The sequence below is a fragment of the Phycodurus eques genome, chromosome 1, assembly GCF_024500275.1.
Source record: "Phycodurus eques isolate BA_2022a chromosome 1, UOR_Pequ_1.1, whole genome shotgun sequence".
In the NCBI taxonomy this organism is placed as follows: Eukaryota; Metazoa; Chordata; class Actinopteri; order Syngnathiformes; family Syngnathidae; genus Phycodurus; species Phycodurus eques.
The window spans coordinates 10,382,842-10,404,321 of NC_084525.1; the positions used below are offsets into that span (position 1 = coordinate 10,382,842).

Sequence of the window (21,480 nt, forward strand, 5' to 3'; positions counted from 1 at the left end):
TCTTCCCGTACTTTTAATACCATACGGCTCACAAGCAGGCAATAAAATGTTATGTAGCCTAGCAAGCTATCGGTAGCACGAACCCTTGGATGTAAACATGCCGCCGTTCTGTCGAATCATTCTCTAAAGTTTCGGTGTGGGTGAAGTAATTTAATTACAGTAAGTTAGCACCCATTATTTCTGTCATGTAATGTTGGTTTGACCTGACTGATTAGAATAAACGATCTGACGATTTCCAACCTTTATGGAGCCAAGGAACATTTTTTCCAATTGAAAAATCTCACGGCACACCAGCAAACAAAAATCTCACAAAACGTGGATACATTAATTACTGTATTTACTTCCTGGCATCTAATAGAAGACCATTCATTTGTTCTGTCTGTCACTATGCCTCACTGGCATAAATAGAGGAACAAAGATACATTATTTATTGTAAATATCATTTTTTGAGCAATTAAGTACACAAGTATATACAGTAAATGAACAGGTCATTTAAATAGGCACATTCCTCCATCTTGTGATCGGTTATTGTTTTTTTAAACTCGCTGATCGGTGATCGGCCCCAAAACTCCTGATCATGTAAAGCCTAGTCTGGACAACAACTAATCCAAGTCAGAGATTGATTTGTCATCCATAGTTACTACTGGTGGCGGCACGGTGGACGACTGGTTAGAGCATCAGCCTCACAGTTCTGAGGACCTGGGTTCAATCCCCGGCCCCGCCTGTGTGGAGTTTGCATGTTCTCCCCGTGCCTGCGTGGGTTTTCTCCGGGCACTCCGGTTTCCTCCTACATCCCAAAAACATGCATTAATTGGAGACTCTAAATTCCCCGTAGGCATGACTGTGAGTATGAATGGTTGTTTGTTTCTATGTACCCTGCGATTGGCTGGCAACCAGTTCAGGGTGTACCCCGCCTCCTGCCCGATGACAGCTGGGATAGGCTCCAGCACGCCCGCGACCCTAGTGAGGAGAAGCGGCTCAGAAAATGGATGGATGGATAGTTACTACTGGTATAGGTATACAGTCATCAAATTGTCAATGTCAATCAGACTTGCTCTCTGTGCTGCGCAGAGCCATTACACAAGCAATAGTCCTTATTTTGGTGTGGGGGGGCCAGGCGGGGAGGACGACCTATATTACAGACATGTCTGAACCAGCTGTAAGGATATGCCAGCTCCTCTTTCATCTGCCTGGGCCAAAGTATGTAAACAAGACAAGCAGCACTAAAGAATCTGCATCTCACTGTGAGACAAGGAAACCTGTTTTCAGATCTAATCACATGACAGTGTCAGTCACACAACTCAATGTGGTTTCAAGTTAGCTGGTGAACAGCTCAACAAAGTCTTAATATGAGAACTAATGTCAGTGAAACAAGACTGAAAAATGTGAGATGAAAACAGCTGCAAATATCCCAGCGAAAGGAAGCACTGTCTTCCAACAGAAACAGCTGGATCATCAACAAGGACATTCAACCCGGAAACAGCCTGTTCCCCAGATGATAATAAACCCGTGGCTCGCATATTCATGACTCGTAATGTATTAGTGTATGAAAATATTAGTTTTCACGTATTCTTTCAAAACTCCTTGCTGCTTGCTTTCCCCTAGTTTGGCCCAAGTTGTGACTGACAAACTGAGCAGGCACCTTTCTCTAGCACAGGCATAACCTCGTGTTACAACTTCCTCTGCCAATAATAATTTCCTGTCCAACAATAGGAGAAATTGGTGCATGTGTTCACAGACACACTGAGCAAACTTCTTTCTCTACAGCAGGAAAATCCTCGTGCTACAAATTCTTCTGCCAAACATTATTTCCTGTTTGACATCAGGTGAGATTGGTCAACATTTTTAGTTTTAAAAGTGTGGGCTATAATATGCTTTTCCATTTTATTCCTCATTCGTCTTCATGGAATCTGGATCAACATCTAAGCTAGCCAGGAATGCAAAGAGATAAGTTTTAGAGAAGGACAAGACCTCTCTGATCATTCTATGGGCACTTCTTGTGTGGAGCCTGGCCTTGAGTGAGTACTGAGTCACTGGCGACAAGTGAGCAGATGAGAGGCACTATCGTTTCATTGTTTTCCAGCGGAGTCATTACTCCCTGCAAGAAGAGGAGAGCTGAGAAACATCATAGCACCAAGTGTCGCTGGTGGGCCCGAGGGATGCTCTCATGACAACACATCTGGGACTAATTGGGCTATAGCAAGACAAGGAGGCTTAAGAGGACCCACTTTCTAAAGAAATATTGCAAAAAGGAGACACCTTCATCTGCCGTTCCCTACAGACAGTACTCAACTTAATGAGTAAGCCCCCAAATAGGTTGTTAGCGTCAGCTGTCGATGGGCGGTGAAGGAAGGTTGCGGGTGGGGAGAATGTTTTTTCGACTGAGAGATGGACTGATTGATTAACTGATTTACTTTGAGAGGATTGTCTCCCATTATCTTCCGTAAGTCAAACCCTGTGTGTACTCATTTTTTGCAACATTAATTTGTTATAAAATTACTTACTATTTTTGTGCGTGCACATTGAAAAACTCATTAACATGCTGTCATATGAAAAATAAACACAGGTAATCATTGAAATATGTTTCTAAACACAGCAATCAATGACCCACATTTGCAGGAGTATTTTGTAGTATATGTAGTATGCAGGTTTTTTTCTGCAAAACAAATTGGAGGGGTCTGCTGCCACCTAATTTTAGGTAGCCTCCGGCACTAAAACATCTCACATCATGAAAATAAAACCTCTAACATCATGAAAAAGTTATTATTTGACCAGCGTTGCACTAAATTTGGTGTCATTTTTAACTGCAATTGCCATAGTATGCCTATGGGCAGTTATGTATGAGAAACAGTTGGATGTCACTCCTAAAACAGCCAGAGAAAAAAATGGGCTTTACATGATCAGGATTTTTGAGGCCGATCAGCGAGTTTAAAAAAACAATAACCGATCACCGATCTGATCTCAAGATGGAGCAATGTGTCTATTTAAATGACTTGTTTATTTACTGTATATACTTGTGTACTGTATACTGAGTATCTTCAAAAGTATTCTCTACTCAGGTCATGTATTCTATTCAGTCAGGTCAAACCAAACTTTGCAACATGACAGAAATAATTGGTGCTAACTTACTGTAATTAAATGATTGTAATTAAATTACTTTACACACACCGAAACTTTAGAGCATGATTCGACAGAACGCCTGCATGTTTGTGTACAACCGTTAGTGCGATCACTAGCTACATAATGTTTTGTTGCAACATGACACAAATAATTGGTGCTAACTTACTGTAATTAAATTACTTTATTGTAATTAAATTACTTACACACACACCGAAACTTTAGAGCATGATTCGACAGAACGCCTACGTACAACGTTGTCTACGTAGAACCGTTAGGGCTAGCGCTAGCTTGCTAGGCTACATAAGGTTTTGTTGCATGCTTCCGAGCTGTATCGTATTAAAAGTATGTGAACATACCCCAAGCAATCCTTGAATGAAAGTCCTCTCCCGAGCACCGGTGACCACTGGCACATGTTTTTTCCCATTTTGTTGTTATAATACAGCCATCGTTGCTGTCGTCGCCATGGTAACAAGTGTATCGGTAGCGTTTGAGTTGACAAGATAAAGCTCAGTGATGGTAAAAGACGGGATGCGGTGGTATTGGAATACAAGATTTTATTGCAGTAGTCTGACATAGTGCAATTGTGAAAGACCAAATTTGTCTTGTAGTCTGATTCAGACATTACGTGTTGTCTGTCGCACACCACCGACATGTTTTTTTTTTTATAACTTTTTTGGCAGTCAGATATTTACAGTACGACATCAAAAGACATGTGACAATGCTAAAAATAAACAAGCTTTTGGATTCAAATATACTGTACACAATGGTGACGCGGAGGAAATGCCGAGCCGATCAATTCCATAGCTGTAAAAGTCAAGTGTCAAGGGTTAGCGCTGCCAAGATTAGTCAACTTGTCACGATTACTTCTACCATCAAAATCATCAACAATTAATTTAATATTGCACATCATCGTTTATTTTTTGAAACTTTGTTTTTCTCTCAAAAATACCTCGGTACTTTCACTTCTTTGTCTGCATTTCTGTCCTTAGCTCACATCCTCTGTAGTGGTAATCTGGGTCAGTCGTGATGAACATCTATGGCTAACAGTGTCATGGCTAACTGGCTTTAGCAACGGAGCCCAAACTTTTGTGAGCATTTCAACAAAAATACTCAAGAAGAATGTAATACAAAATCTGCATGACGGTGATGCATGAGCATCTAAAAAGTAAGCACATTGTGGCTGATTCAATTTCTGACCAAGAGGGACAGTCATCTCAGTAATGAAGACATTAGCCTTAGCACACATAGGTTATGTGTAGTGTTATGTGTTTTCTTTAGCACAGTACCTTTCCCCCCCCCCCCACATTTCACTAAGATGCTTCTACATTCAAAAAAAATGTTTGATGCCTGAGAAGAGTGAAATTTGTTTACAAGTATTTCTTTTGTTGAGATTTTGTCTTAATACTAGTACATAGTATTCGTAGTGTAAATATGTTTTTGTTTCCATTTTAAAATGCACTAAACCTTCACAGCTAAAAATATTAAAGGCCATAGTTCATTTAATTTGCACCATCGTTTTTAAACATTATTAAAAGTTATTTTTCGTTTGCATTTACCTTAAACACTTCAAGCTGGAATCTAATGATGGTTATTAAAGAGTAGCTGCTTGCTGGTTTGATAAGATTTACAGTACATATGATCCCATTAGGGCGGCACGGTGGACGACTGGTTAGTCTGCCACACAGTTCTGAGGACTAGGGTTCAAATCCTGGCCCCGCCTGCGTGTAGTTTGCATGTTCTCCCCGTGCCTGCGTGGGTTTTCTGCAGGTACTCCGGTTTCCTCCGACATCCCAAAAACATACATGGTAGGTTGATTGAAGATTCTAAATTGCCAGTAGGTGTGAATGTGAGTCCTGAATGTTTGTTTGTTTATATGTGCCCTGCGATTGGCTGGCGACCAGTTCAGGGTGTACCCCGCCTCTCGCCCGAAGAAAGCTGGGATAGGGTCCAGCATGGCCGCAACCCTAGTGAGAATAAGCGGTATAGAAAATGGATGGATGATCCCATTAGTAGAATCGCAAAGGTAATCGGTGACTAGTCGATTATCAAAATAATCATTTGTGGTAGCCCTGGTCAAGGGTGTAAAAGTAAAATATTTGTGGATACCACCCCATGTATTTTTGACATTGTATTTGTGTTCCATTTGGGCAAAACAAATTATCAAAGCAGTTCTGGGACTCAACCAGTCTAATATTGGCTTGGCAGCGTCGGGCTGCTAGCATAAATCCCAAAATAGATGCGTAGTGACACACACAAATCCGTGTTGCGGCTGCTTGGGCAGGTTTCAACACAAGCATTCAGATGCTGTGTTTTGACTCCAATCCTCCATGAAGAAGCTCTGCAGGTCTGATGCGATCACATTGTCATACAGTAGACTTCCTGCAACTTGTCCTACACTATCCAAGGACAACCTTTCTTTTGAGTTGCGCTGTGTCGGAGACAGAAGTCAGTTTATTTTCATCATTCAGGATTTTCATCATTCCGGTTTTGATTCACAAATACATTTTTTGGTCCCTAAACCAGCCATCTGTTTCCCAAGGACAGCTATGTGGCCTGTGAGTACTTCCAAATAGGGGATCTGTAACAGGACATTATGTTATGCCATGTTAGAGGCAACAACGCAATAGGTTTTATTTGAGTTCTATACTAGCATGAGACACATCTACGACACCTCAAATCAGGAAATAAAAGGATATCTCACTCAGTGACCAGATTCAAGCACTTTTACTTCATGTTTTCATTTCTGGGTTTCTGCATTAGATTCATGGTCCCAAGATTCAGAAGGACCTTGAGAAGAATTCATCTGTCAGGAGGCCTAGCTCTGTCCATGAAAAACACATCTGGAAACTCCATCCAGAGGCCGGTTGGGAGGGGGTGCTTGTGTTTGTTGACAGAGCAAGAAAAGTCTTTATGTCCAACAAAAGACAAAGTACCGAACTACTTCAAGGGAGTGTATGTACTGTATTTCCTGAGGCGCAGTGGAGGAGGGAGGTTTAGACAAGCTATTATAAGACCGCAAATTGCTTCACTCCAATGCAAGAGAACTCCACTGCTTGTGCCTCAATGGCTTTACTCTAATCTGGAAATATGTGGCAACTTCCGATCAACTTTGTTTTAACCATTATTGAAGATAAGTGTCTGTTGTACTAGAGCGGCTCCAACTACCGGAGACAAATTCCTTGTGTGTTTTGGACATACTTGGCAAATAAAGATGATTCTGATTCTGATTCTGAAAGCGTCATCAAGTATGGCTGCAGCCAGCAACATGGGTGACACTGAGAATGAAACCCAGTTGTAACTGTCAACTACAAAACACCAAACAATACTGAGGTTGTAAGGAACATTCATGGGACTTGACCCTCGGACATTTCTCATCAGACCGTATCCACACTTTGTACTGTCCTATTGATAAGGGCCTTGGGCAAGACAGGAATGAGGCGACAAAGACAGAACAAGGCCTCCCTACAAACCTTTTACACTTCCAGGTCATCTTTGTTCAATACAAGGCATTCTAGAAAACGTAGCCAGAATCGTAGCGACCGATAGTGTGTGTGATGAAGCCTGACAAGCAGAAACGAGCAGATACTGTGTAAGAGATACAGTCTCTCATTCCCCATCTCATCTTATTATCTGATGACTTCAGGGCTACTGCTCTGTATAACTTGAGCCAGTGTCCACAGATTTTTTTCCCCATCCTTTTATCTTGATTGTTGTGTTCACTACATGCAATAATGTCCGATGTTCGATTTTAGTGGAACCTCCGAAGGTCTCTGCTGACTAACAGTTTACGAACAAAATTTCAAGACAAATATTGCTTCTGTTCACAAACTATTCTATAGTTTCATATCCACAGCATTTGCTCATTATGTGCCATATTTCACATACACATTCATTTCTTTTTGGCGGCACGGTGACGACTGGTTAACACATCTTCCGCACAGTTCTGAGGACCGGGGTTCGAATCCCGGCCCCGCCTGTGTGGAGTCTGCATGCTCTCCCTGTGCGTGCGTGGGTTTTCGCTGGGTACTCCGGTTTCCTCCCACATGCGTTGTAGGTTGATTGAAGACTCTAAATTGCCCGTAGGTGTGAATGTGAGTGCGAATGTTTTTGTTTTTTTTTTTATATGTGCCCTGCGATTGGCTGGCGACCAGTTCAGGTTGTACCCCGCTCTCGCCCAAAGATAGCTGGGATAGGCTCCAGCACACCCGCGACCCTAGTGAGGGTAAGCGGTACAGAAAATGGATGGATGGAATAATTTCTTTTTGTTTTTTCTTATAGCCCTCAGTATGGCTCCCAAGAAAAAAAAAAGTACAAGTGATAATGCAATTAGTAAGCCCTGGAAAGTGTCCGACAGATCGGCTGAAGACTCGCGGCATGGACGGGGGCCCCGCTGTGCGCTCTTTCTCGGGCATCTGCAAGGGGAACGTCACTTGGCTCTGGGGCAGTAACGGATGAATTCTATTTCTATTCACTTGCCAGGCGTCTGCACCGGCCGTGTGCGAAACTGACTTGGTTATGGGCCTGGAACGGATTATTAATTTCCATTAATTTTATTGGAAAAAATTGCTTCCGTTCGTGAACATTTTGGTTTGCGGTTGTAGTCTGGAAATGAATTGAGTTTGTAAATCAAAGTTCCACTGTATTTGACTATTCAAGCGCCTTATAACATTTGTCTTTTAAAAACAGACTATACAACGTTTACAACACCGTTCGGACTTATGACACATAAGAACTGATCTAAAGGCAATATCCTCCATTCTCTGCTGGAGGGGCTCATGAAGTACAAATCATAATCAGTGATGAGGGCCCATAAGAGGACCACTGAATGAACAAACATCTCATTATATCATAAGAAACATAATCCGAAAAGAAACAGTAATGAGAAGTTGTTAATACTAAAAGGTCAGTGAGTAGGATAATAACAGGCATCACAATGTATTTCTGATGCAGGGCTACTTTGAAAGAGTCTTTGAAGGATAACTAAGCTACACTGTGAAACTTTCTAGTGTGGTGGGTATGAATGGGTGTGCTAAGCCCCATGAAGACATAAAGCCCTGAGTTGTCCCAGTGAAAGGCAAACAGGTCGAACCATTTCAACAACAACCTGGAGTTCAACAGGGTTTATGGAGGTCAGATGGGGGCGGTGCTAGTTTGGGGGAGGGATTAGTCAAAAGTAATGTATTATCTGAGGGTTCCGACTAGCAATAAACTCCAGACATTGAAGGAGGGAGATGGAAGGTGGTCGTCAAAGTTAAAATGGTCTTAGGGTTTTACAAGGGAGACCATAGTTAATATCTCTGATATGATCAGAATGGGCGGCACGGTGGACGACTGGTTAGAGCGTCTGCCTCACAGTTCTGAGGACCGGGGTTCAATCCCCAGCCCTACCTGTGTGGAGTTTGCGTGGTCTCCCCGTGCCTGCGTGGGTTTTCGCCGGGCACTCCGGTTTCCTCCCACATACCAAAAACATGCATGCTAGGTTGATTGAATGTGAATATGAATATGATTGAATGTGAGTGCGGATGGTTGTTTGTTTTTGTGTGCCCTGCGATTGGCTGGCAACCAGTTCAGGGTGGACCCCGCCTCCTGCACGATGATAGCTGGGATAGGCTCCAGCACTCCCGCGACCCTTGTGAGGATAAGCAGCTCATAAAATGGATGGATGGATGGATGATGAGAATGACAATGATAGGGATTAAATAGACAAATATGAAGTACTCTGGTGAAGGGAGCATAACATATTGCAAGACATCCACTGTGTTTTACTGATTGGCCTCAGCAAACACTCCTAATTTGATTGGTGTAGAATTCAACATGGATGACATATGAGCTCATTGCTAGAAGTTTCTACTGAACACAAGGCAGGTTGTATGTTTGTGCTCATAAACCATACACAGACACAGACACTGACGTACTGGCCCGTAACTTTCCACCTCCTTTGGCCAAAAGGTCAGTTCCAAATATATGGTGTGCCAGAAGGGCCAATTTCACAGCAACACAGGGATTTAGTAACCCTGTTAACGAGATCCTACACCAAGATGCCTCATCTGCAAAAAGGGATTCTATCTTTCAGTAAGTCTGCATCTGCAAAAGGCGATTCAAGCATTATGCAGACACTGGTGGAAACTGGAAACAACAACAACAAAGCCGAGCCTCACTTTTGACAATGAGGCCCACTGAAGATATTTGTCATTTCTTACAGAAGCTAGTTCTAGGTGCTTTTTTATCTGCTCCCGTAGAACAAAATTGCTTACCTTGTCCTCACATTACTGTCCCAGTGTTAGTGTTTGCAAAGTTATGTCAGACTGCATGTGACATTATCCCTACAACTAACTCAATAAATTATGGGTTCTGGCACTGCTAAGTCACTTTGACACTGCTGATTGATTTTGTTTGAAGCTATACTTCACAAAGGTACTGTGCAGCTCTGAGTTCTGCTGCTGAGACTTACCATTAAAGAAGCTCTTAACCTTCAGGTAACCCACACTGAGACGGAGTACGGATAACTTATCCAGCCGAGCATGAACCTCTTCGGTGAAGGGCAGCATGCTTGTCAGTTTGTCCAGCTCGCTGTTCAGTCGGTCACGGTGCCGTTTGGACGGGTTTGATTTGGCACCTTCAGGAGGTGGCAGTTTGGGTCTGCAAGACAGATTGTGAAAACAAGTTCAGAACATGAGTACACTAAATAAAAGGTAAATATAAGCAGGAGAATATGAGAAAATGTGAGCAGGAGAATATGAGAAAATGTGAATTGCTTTTTTTTTACTAGGAGACAACCTGGACTTCCTCATCTCCCCACAAGTTGATGACAAGATCATGGGAACGAAGGTACCAGTCTGAATCACAACATGTACAACATGAAGCTGGATCACCTCTCACTGACTTGAAATTCTAAAAAGCATGAGACAACCTGAAGTATTCATAAAGCACAGCATACCAAGTCTGCAATAGTTTGTTTTGGTTTTTTTCACCAAAAGTACCAGGCTCGCATGTACCAGGCTCATCAGCCTATCCATCACCACTGCAAACAGGAAGGGGCTCAGGGCTGATCCCTGCTGCATTCCCACCTCCACCTTAAATTCGTCTGTCACACCAACAGCAAACCTCACCACTGTTCTGCTGCCCTCGTACATGTCCTGTATTATTCTAACATACTTCTTTTCCACTCCAGACTTCCGCATGCAGTACCACAGCTCCTCTCTGGGTACTCTGTCATGGGCTTTCTCTAGATCTACAAAGACACAATGTAGCTCCTTCTGACCTTCTCTGTACTTTTCCATCAACATCCTTAAGGCAAATAATGCATCTGTGGTACTCTTTCTAGGCATGAAACCATACTGTTGCTCGCAAATACTCACTTCTGTCCTGAGTCTAGCCTCCACAACTCTTCCCCATAACTTAATTGTGTGGCTCATCAACTTTATTCCTCTATAGTTCCCACAGCTCTGCACATCACCCTTGTTCTTAAAAATGGGCACCACCACACTTTTCTTCCATTCCTCAGGCATCTTCTCACGCGCTAGAATTCTATTGAACAAGCTGGTCAAAAACTCCACAGCCACCTCTCCTAGATGCTTCCATACCTCCACAGGAATGTCATCAGTACCAACTGCCTTTCTATTTTTCCTCCTCTTTAATGGCTTTCTAACTTCCCCCTTGCTAATAGTTGCCACTTCCTGGTCCACCACACTTGCATCTTCTACTCTCCCTTCTCTCTCATTTTCCTCATTCATCAACTCCTCGAAGTATTCTTTCCATCTGTCCAGCACACTACTGGCACCAGTCAACATATTTCCATCTCTATCCTTAATCACCCTAACCTGCTGCACATCCTTCCCATCTCTATCCCTCTGTCTGGCCAACCTGTATAGATCATTTTCTCCTTCTTTAGTGTCCAACCTGGCATACATGTCATCATATGCCTCTTGCTTGGCCTTTGCCACCTCTACCTTTGCCCTATGTCGCATCTCAATGTATTCCTTTCGCCTCTCCTCGGTCCTCTCAGTGTCCCACTTCTTCTTAGCTAACCTTTTTCCTTGTATGATTTCCTGTATTGTGAGGTTCCACCATCAAGTCTCCTTCTCTCCTTTCCTGTCAGAAGCTACACCAAGTACTCTCCTGCCTGCCTCTCAGATCACCTTGGCTACAGTGTTCCAGTCTTCTGGAAGCTCCTCCTGTCCACCGAGAGCCTGTCTCACCTCTTCCCAAAAACCTGCACAACACTCTTCCTGTCTCAGCTTCCACCACATGGTTCTCTGCTCTGCCTTTGTCTTCCTAATCTTCCTCCCCACCACCAGAGTCATCTTACACACCACCATCCTATGCTGTCTAGCCAAACTCTCCCCTACCACTACCTTACAGTTGGTAACCTCCTTCAGATTACATCGTCTGCACAAGATGTATTCCACCTGCATGCTTCTAACTCTGCTCATGTAGGTCACCCTATGTTCCTGCCTCTTCTGGAAAAAAGTATTCACTACAGCCATTTGCATCCTTTTTGCGAAGTCTACCACCATCTGTCCCTCCAAGTTCCTTTCCTGGATGCCGTACTTACCCACCACTTCTTCATCACCCCTATTTCCTTCACCAACATGTCCATTACAATCTGCACCAATCACAACTCTCTCTCTGTCTGGGATGCTCAGAACTACTTCGTCTAGCTCCTTCCAGAATTTCTCTCTCAGCTTTAGGTTATATCCTACCTGTGGGTCATAGCCACTAATCACATTATACATAACACCCTCAATTTCAAGTTACAGCCTCATCATTCGATCTGATATTCTTTTCACTTCCAAGACATTCTTAGCCAACTCTTCTTTTAAAATAACCCCGACTCCATTTCTCTTCCCATCTACACCACAGTAAAATAATTTAAACCCTGCCCCTAAATTTCTAGCCTTACTGCCTTTCCACCTGGTCTCCTGGAGACACAATATATCAACCTTTCTCCTCATCATCATGTCAACCAACTCCCGAGATTTTCCTGTCATTGTCCCAACATTCAAAATCCCCACATTCAGTTCTAGGCTCTGTGCTTTCCTCTTCTCTTTCTGCCGAAGAACCCGCTTTCCACCTCTTCGACATCTATTTTTACAGTAAGTGGGAATAATAAAAGTTGACATTTTAGTCAACTATTGCAAAGCTTTGACAAGTGTTGGTGGTGCGTTCATGGCTGGAGCTGAAAGTTTTAAATGTGGACATTCTTTCATTCCTTCCAGTTAAAACAGCCATCTGCTTACAATAATCCTCCAGAAAACGATGGATCCAAGATGAAGGCAAGATGCTATCAACGCATTCCTGACGGCAGGACTCTCAACAAGAACAAAAAGAGGCCAGTATTGCTGCCTCTAGCGCTATCTGGCACATCGGCCATGTGAGGGGTGTGTCTGCCAGCGCAATATGGGATCAAGTTGGACTTGAAAAAACATTCCCCTGCGATCACACAAAGGTGCTTGGTCTCGAGTGGAAGAGACACCTTTTCAGAACAAGAGAACGGAAATTGCTTCTTGACACTGGAGTTCTGACACAGTTAAAAGGAAATGAATCAGTGCCAGCTATTTGGACAGCTAGAAACATTCTAGTTATCAGACTATGCACAGGGCAGGCTTCAGGATTTATTTATTTGTTTGCAAGAAGTAATATTTTGTTCAAGTGGTTAGCATCTGCCTCACAGTTCTAAGGTTGAGGCGTTTGCATATTCTTCCCGTGCTCGCGTGAGTTTTCTCTGGGTAGTCTGTCTTCCTCCCACATTCCAAAAACATGCATGTTAGGTTAACTGACGAATCTAAGTTCTCATATTTTTTAATTGACCGATATGGTTTGCTCGGGCTGTTACTGATTATTATTAGTCAAGGAGGACCATTTGTAGTAAAAAGTAAAATATAATATTTGAAAAAGTAAAAGTAATATTTTGAATAATACAAACTCCAACACTTAACATTGTTTAAATGTATTTAAGCATATGTTTATTAAAGAGCTTTAAAGATTTGCAACATGTTTGAGCTTTTTATTCATCTTAGACAATAGACATTTGTTTTAACATTCTAGAAAAAACTGCAGGGAGCTCCCAGGCTCAGCAGCATGTCTTATAAAGTTAAATTAAAAACTGAAATTATATACGTCCCTAAAGTTTTCAACAATAAATAAAGTTTTCCAAAATTTCAATATAACTGAAATGTTCATCTTTCATTTATCTTTGTTTTAAGTTCAAACAAGAACAAAATGTACAGTGAGTTCCCAGGTTCAGCAGAATCTCTCATGAAGTTGACTGAAAATTTTAATAAATACTTGGGGTGTGGGGGTTGCGGACAGTAGTAGAGCAATGTGTATCTATGTTTTTTGTGTGTTGTTGTATGTTTTGCATTATTGTATTTTCTGTATTTGTGTTGGGACCCCCTCAAAAATGAGGTGCTGCATCTCTAAGGGCTGTCCTAAATGAGTTGAAAATAAATACAGAAAATAGTTCCCTGAAGTTTACCTTGTTTTGAATTGATTTCATATTGGCCGTTGGATTAAAAAAAAAAAAAAAAGGCTAAGGCCGATGTGTCAAAATGCTGAATATCAGCGCCAATAATCATGCAAACAGGACTGGGGAAAAAACAGGTTAGATAGTCATTGTGAAAGAGGCTACTGTTGTAACATATTCAAACCAAGGAAGAGGAGAATCAGAATCACAATCAGAATCATCTTTATTTGTCAAGTTTATCCAAAAAACACACAAGGAATTTGTCTCCGGTAGTTGGAGCCGCTTCCCAAGCAATTCCCAAGAGCAGCTTCAAACTAGCTCCTTTGGAATAATGAAGGGTCTGTGTTTGACAGAGGTGAAGAGGAACCCTTTGGACTTTTAAGAACAAACGATTGTTTTCTCTTTAAAAAAAAACAAAAACATGTTAGGATATGTTTATGCAACAATGACAGTAAAAATGGGAATGATTTCTTTGCATTTTAGATGACAATGTTTTTAAAATGATCCATGTTGTTGGTTTTACAAAAAAACAACAGATAACACTGTACTAGTAAGCATGTAAATAGTTGGTAATGTCCCTTTGAAAATAAACCACTAAAACAAAAAACATCTTTTAAATATCATTCTATGGAATATATGGACATTTAGAATTTAAAAAATTAACATCACGTATGTTTGTTGCAACATGTCCCTCCAGAAAACCCACACAAGCACGGGGAGAACAATCAAACTTACACAAAAAAAGCCAACATAAACAATAAGTATTACACACCCATCAGAGTTCTGAACAATCAAACAATGCAGATCGAACTTATATGCCCCTGAAAACCAATTGTCAATTGAGTGGGGGTGGGGGTAGGGGGTCATCAATGCCCACCAGAGCTCATTTGGATGCCCAACCCCTCCCCCTTTGCACGTCACTGCAGTTAGAGGTGGAAGGCCGCCAACCGCGACCAGAGTATAAGGTTTCACAGCCAAGACTCACTGCTTCCTTTTCAGTTGACAGCAATTGTCACCGTCACTCTGATGTCACTACATATTAATTAACCGAATGGAGCAAGTTGCAACCACTGTGCGAATGTGCATTTATTTACTTGGTTTTGGCAGTGGCGAGGTCGCGGCAGGGTGGTGTTGGGAACGGACTATTATCACCGTTGTTGCTTTCATTAAGTGACTATAACCGGTACTTTTGTTTATACAGTATGGCTGTTTTTGTGCCCATTGTTTGTCTCGTCGCTCAACCCCTCGATCCTGCTTTCTCTATCTACCCTCTGTCCCTCCATCTCAACCCAACCGTCCGAGACAGAGGGTCGCCCCACAAAGCCTGGGTTCTGTTAGAGGTTTCTTCTTTAGAGGGAGGTTTTCCTTGCCTCCGTTGCCAAGTGCTTGCTGATTTGAGGTTCAGTTAGTATAAGGAGGACCTTGACCTGCTGAATTTGCCTCGATATAATTTCTGTTGTGAATTGGCACTCCAGTCTCCAGAAATGAAGTATGTCCCTAGCTTTACAAGAAATCCCAAGACAAATATACAAATGTATTTTTATTATACCAAAATCCTTTAGTGCACTATTCCACTACATATTATCAACATACGAGAATAGCATTAAACACACAAATGCAGATTTTTTCGTCATCATGTGTCTCTCACGTTTTAAAAATTGGTTAAGATCTTAAAAATCAAGCATGTGTGACCTGCTTTCCTGACTCACAGTAAAGAATTAACTGGATTGGTCTTGTAACTTCACTAGTGTAAATGATGTACTCTTAGGCAATCAGTTCCATGTCACAAAGCTTTACAGTAATAGCAAACCACTTTCAAGGCGATGTCACATACAAACATAAAATTAGTCTGAGCTCCCTGGGACTTTGGAAAGAAGAGGTCTAGGGCACAAAGCAGAAGAGAAACATAAATCCTGAATCTCAAGGACGGACCAAAGCTACAGAAAGAAGAAACAGAGTTGAAGTCCTGAATCTTTAATTAGCTCCCTTGTCAAGCGGAAGGAACAAGGTAATTGTCTTTGTGCTTATAAAAAGTTATAGGCTTCATTGTATTTTGACAGGCGGCACGGTGGATGACTGGTTAGAGCGTCTGCCTCACAGTTCTGAGGACCGGGGTTCAATCCCCGGCCCTGCCTGTGTGGAGTTTGCATGTTCTCCCCGTGCCTGCGTGGGTTTTCTCCGGGCACTCCGGTTTCCTCCCACATCCCAAAAACATGCATTAATTGGAGACTCTAAATTGCTCGTAGGTGTGAATGTGAGTGCGAATGGTTGTTTGTTTGTATGTGCCCTGCGATTGGCTGGGAACCAGTTCAGGGTGTACCCTGCCTCCTGCCTGATGATAGCTGGGATAGGCTCCCGCACGCCCGCGACCCTATTGAGGAGAATCGGCTCAGAAAATGGATGGATGGATGTATTTTGACATGATCTTGAAATTGATGTGCTCATTTGTACTTTGTTTTCACTGTGTTTGATGACTGCACAGAGTTTCTGAAGACACCAATCTGTTTCTGAAGACACCAATCTGCAAATCTCTGAAAACGTCTCACAGTAACTTGTTTCAGTGTTGTAAAAATTAGAGGGACATCAAGCTGGTGTGTGGTCTGCTTTCATGCTGACCACAACCTCCAAAACGCAGCACTCAATGGGCACACAGGAGAATCGGATGGCTCAAAATGGTACAGTGAGCGTGAAATGGCAACAGTTGTCTTGTTAAACAGACTGGGTGGGCCTGCACTCACTCTACTCATATTGCGTAACCACCGTGGGGCAGTCTTCTATAGTGAATGGGCTTAATATTACACTAACTGCACACTGCAGAGGAAAAAAATCCTGCACATATTCAAGCATGTCTTTGAGCATGAAAAAGCAATGTATAGTGTGAAGGTGGCTCTCAGCATCACACCATGTATTATCTAATTTTATTACATTTTCTATTTTTCTGACTTTTAATCACTACATTTCAAAACATCTGTACGTTCTAGTCCTTAATTTGTCATAGGCTTGTTACTTTTTTTCAACCTTCACGTACGACGACACGGTGTAAAAAAAGACGGAAATACGAGAGGTCAAGTCAGCCGCAGTTGAGCTGTTGATTGATTGGGAGTTTGGGGGCTTATAAGGCATAAGAAAGGGACAGAAGCAACATGGATGAACATGAACCAGGGAACATTAACAGTGATGACGCTGCATGTTCAGAGAATCAAGATATCCCCCATCCATGGCCTTGTTTAAAAAATGTCTTGTTGTTGTTTGTTTTGTCAGAATAATGATTGATGGTGAAATTGTTCTGTCTTGAGTGATCTTTAAAAAAACTCCAGTTTCTGGCGTTCTCTGTCTAATCTGATCACAAGCATACAGGTATTTTCCTTTTTCGCCAGTTGTAGTCAGGTAATTTATCAATTTTTGCTGTTTGCCTTGCTCAAGCAGGGCTTGCCAGTTCAGGCCTGATTATCCTGTCATTTCACCTGCAGCAAGTGTTCAGTGATTTTTCTTCTCAATATGAGCAGTATGGATCTTAATAAAAGAGAGGAAAACTACTGACCCTCCTCCCCCTGATTATAGCTAACAAAACGGGTATTGTATGAAACTGACAGCAAAAAAAAAAATTTGTTGTTTTTACTTCTTAAGTACATTTCAGCCTGTACAGTAAACTTTAACTGAAATAAAGGATTATAATCATTACTATACTATTTACCAGAAAATATATTTTTTTTACACAAGTATATGTACTTCCACATACTGTAAATACAGTATACATCTCTGCGATAGAAAACATCGCAACGTTTAAATTCTTTATGGAGCACTGTTAAAAGCAACATGTTGTTTTAGCATATTCCTTCCGACATACTGTACAGTAGTGACATGCTAACAGAATAGAACAGAGGTGAAGAGCGTACTGTTGCTGTAGTTTGAGTACTTTGGTTGGAGTATGATTACAGTAATCATACTCCATACTCCTTTTTTTTTTTAACTTACATTTTTTGAAGCGGCTTCTTCCGTTTCCTCACGGCGTAAATGGCAGTGCTCGCCAGCATGTTGAGATCCGAGCCCCAAAATTCACAAAGGTGGTCTAATCACGTTTTGGGTCCGGACGCACCAAAATTAATCACATCCGCAGAGAAAGGAAAAGTTTAAAAAAATGAATCAATACTTTCCCCCCCTCCTTTCTTTCCGTCGAAACGCCCATCAGAAGCTAGCAGTCTGCTACAACTTGACAAACTCACGACGAAAACGGTCACAGAGTTCCACTGCAGGTACTTTTATTAAAGTGACGGTTTGTGGAGATCCGCCAGTGTGTCGCCCGAGCAGCTGTAGTGATGAAATTGAGAAGGAGTCGAATGTGGCTGCGCACACACACGCACACGTTACTGTACGGTGTTTAAGGTGGACTACATAGGAGCATGTATAAAGTCAATTGAGAGAGGTGCGCTAACCCAAAGGACAACCTTAAATGTGGCTTGTTTTGCACTAGTGTACTAACTTGCTAGTACGTACTATAGACTAGTATGAAAGCGAGTAAGCATTACTGTACACCCGGAGAGGCCAAGTTAAAACGTGTATGTAAGAAACGTAAAAAAAAAAAAAATATTATAAAATGAATTCATTCATACCTTATTGTATAATTTGTAATTAATGGAATTGTAAAGCGTTAACAACTTATTTATTCAAATAAAGCAATGACGAATGTATATTTGAATTTGTTTATTTTTTTGTTATTTACGATAAACAAAATAATTTCATTAGACGAATGAATAAAAACGGGCAGTGGTAATAATAATAATACAAGTAAAATTTGTACAGTTTTTCTGAACTCAATGACGCTACCCACATTTTTTTATTAATTCTATGTCAAAGCTCATTTCTCAAATTGCTCATATATCAACTAAAGTTTCCACATTGAAATGAAGTGAAATGTTATTTATTCGTTCCAGCCTCGGAAAAAATAAAAAAATTGGGGGGGGTTACATGTTTGTAATAAATAGAAATTGCACTGTATTGTAAAAACCATGTAATAAAAGTAAATGCAAAGAAATAGACTGGTTTTAGGATGTGTAATTAAGCCGAAAGTCGCACACGCACACTAGTACATTTGTGTGTTCATGTGTGCTTTTAAGGGGTGTGACTAAGTGAGTGACATTCAGTGTTTGTGCCTGCACCATGCTCCTTGCGAGCGTTTTCATTTTGTATTTGTGTGTTTGACTGTTTGTCCCGTTTTATAAACGTCTGAATGTGCATTGACAACAGTGGCTCTCCTTTTTTCACTTCACTCGAGCAGGGGTGCATCTGAAGCCCGCTTACAACTAAAATTTAGGCTCACAACGCACAGCGAAATATTGGCCAAAGGACTGTTGGTCACTTAATAAAACTTGTAAGTTAGGGCACTCCTAACTCAAGGTACCCCTTAAATACTTTGTGACATTTGTTTAGTCGTTTTCCCATGAGCTCTCTCGCATGTAAAAGATGTGCCTTGGCTTACAAGGTTGGGAAACACCGACAAAGAGAACCAATAAAGTGAAAATGTAACGGTATTTATTGTGAGTGAAGGAATGAAAATTAGATGCTGCGAGTCCAGAAAGAAAGAAAGTGGGAGCACCTTGAAATGGCTATTTGTTGGGGATGGTCACATGGTACAGGTCACCTTGGAACTTCCATAAGTGAACAGAGTGATGTTGCACCCACATGAGCGTTGCTGTAAGACAACCTATACCACACAATCAGGTCATAAACATATTTACATGCACTGCACATTTCTGTTGACACAAGAAAATTGTAAAGGTCAAATGTTACTCTTCCCAAAGAAAAGTACTGGCTTAAAAATATTTCCTTAGCAAATCTCTTCTCAAATTAGCCCAGACAGAGAAAAAGGTTTCTGATTACAGGTCAAAGCCGCTCAAAATTAGAGGCCTGATGCCATGGTGATTTTCCATCGCAAGCCAGCCAGATCTGGTCTAAGGCTCAGACCCGTGGCTCATCCCATAGGGGTGAGTGCCAGAGGAGTGTTGGCAGCTCTGCTTACCATTTATAGCATCCCGGGCAGACTGAGAAGAAGAACAGATTGTTTTAATGCCTAATTCATTAGTCCATGTAAATATAATCATATAAACGTATACAGGTATATGTATAGTCATATAATACAGTATATCAGGGGTGTTTTCATTTTTCATTTTTCATTTTTATCACGGGCCACATCGTAGTTAGACTTCCCTCAGAGGGCCGTTATGACTATGAACCCATATAAATGAATTATCACCTCATATAATTACACATACACAACAAATTGATGGATAACTAGTTTTTAAATCATAAGACTTTAAAAACATGTTTTTCCAACTCATATTAAAATCATGTTAAAAGGGGGATTGGCAAGAAAAAGTGCTTGCAATTTCTAAACGTTATTACAAGTGAAGACAATTTGCAATTTTAATATTATCGCAAGAAACATGAAGTCGACGGACATGATTTGCTTTCGAGGGCCACATAAAACGATGCGGCGGGCCGGATCTGGATTGAACCTCGCTCCTCAGAACTGTGAGGCTGACGCTCAAACCAGTCGGCCAGCGTGCCGCCGTTTGTCATCGTGTCAGTTTAAAATGATAGCTTAATACACTGAACATGCACTACTGCCCAAAAGTCATGGATATTGGTCTTTTGGGTGAAATTTCAGAATGACCCTAAAATGCACTATAACCTGTACAGGTTAACTTAATTTGACATTCTGTCAGCTTTTAAAGCTCATGTCCAGTGTTTCAGCACCTTTTGCACAACTTGCAGTTCTCTAACAAGGAGCTGAACGGTAACATTCACAACAGGAGTTCGATCCCAAACAGTACACTTCAGATGCCAATTCAACATCAGTCCCTGGTGTGAAAATGTGTATTCGTTTGATCTTCTTCTTTTCCTTTCGGCTTGTCCCTTTAGGAGTCGCTACAGCGCGTCATCCTTTTCCATGTAAGCCTATCTCCTGCATCCTCCTCTCGAACATCAACTGCCCGCATGTCTTCCCTCAGGACATCCATCAACCTTCTCTTTGGTCTTCCTCTAGCTCGCTTGCCTGGCAGCTCCATCCCCTCTGGACGTGTCCAAACCATCGAAGTCTGCTCTCTCTAACTTTGTCTCCAAAACATCGAACCTTGGCTGTCCCTCCGATGAGCTCATTTCGAATTTGATCCAACCTGGTCACTCTGAAAGCGAACCTCAACATCTTCATTTCCGCCACCTCCAGCTCTGCTTCCTGTTGTCTCTTCAGTCCCACTATTTCTAATCCGTACATCATGGCTGGCCTCACCACTGTTTTATAAACTTTGCCCTTCATCCTAGCAGAGGCTTTTTCTGTCACATAACACACCTGACACCTTCCTCCACCCGTTGCAACCTGCTTGGACCCGTTTCTTCACTTCCTGACCACACTCACCATTGCTCTGGATGGTTGACCCCAAGTATTTAAAGTCCTCCACGCTTGCTATCTCTTCTCCCTGTAGCCTCACTCTTCTCCCACTACTCCTCTCATTCATGCACATATATTCTCTTACTTCGGCTAATCTTCATTCCTCTGCTTTCCAGTGCATGCCTCCATCTTTCTAACTGTTCCTCCACCTGCTCCCTGCTTTCACTGCAGATCACAATGTCATCTGCAAACATCATGGTCCACGGGGATTCCAGTCTAACCTCATCTGTCAGCCTATTCATCACCACTGCAAACAGGAAGGGGCTCAGGGCTGATCCCTGATGCAGTCCCACCTTCACCTTAAATTCTTCTGTCACACCTACAGCACACCTCACCACTGTTCTGCTGCCCTCGTACATGTCCTGTATTAGTCTAACATACTTCTCTGCCACTCCAGACTTCCGCATGCAGTACCACAGTTCCTCTCTGGGTACTCTGTAGTACTCTTTCT

The 21,480-nt window shown here is 41.9% G+C and overlaps 1 protein-coding gene across 1 annotated transcript in view; it reads right to left on the reverse strand.

Moving 5' to 3' along the window:
- LOC133402630 (aryl hydrocarbon receptor-like) overlaps nucleotides 1-17,914 on the reverse strand; it is a 45,322-nt gene extending 27,408 nt beyond the window's left edge. Inside the window, 2 exon segments of the mRNA XM_061676591.1 lie at nucleotides 9,572-9,759; nucleotides 17,561-17,914. Of these exon segments, the coding sequence (XP_061532575.1) occupies nucleotides 9,572-9,759; nucleotides 17,561-17,619 (247 nt within the window). The 5' untranslated portion in view covers nucleotides 17,620-17,914.
- Nucleotides 17,915-21,480: the final 3,566 nt, after the last annotated feature.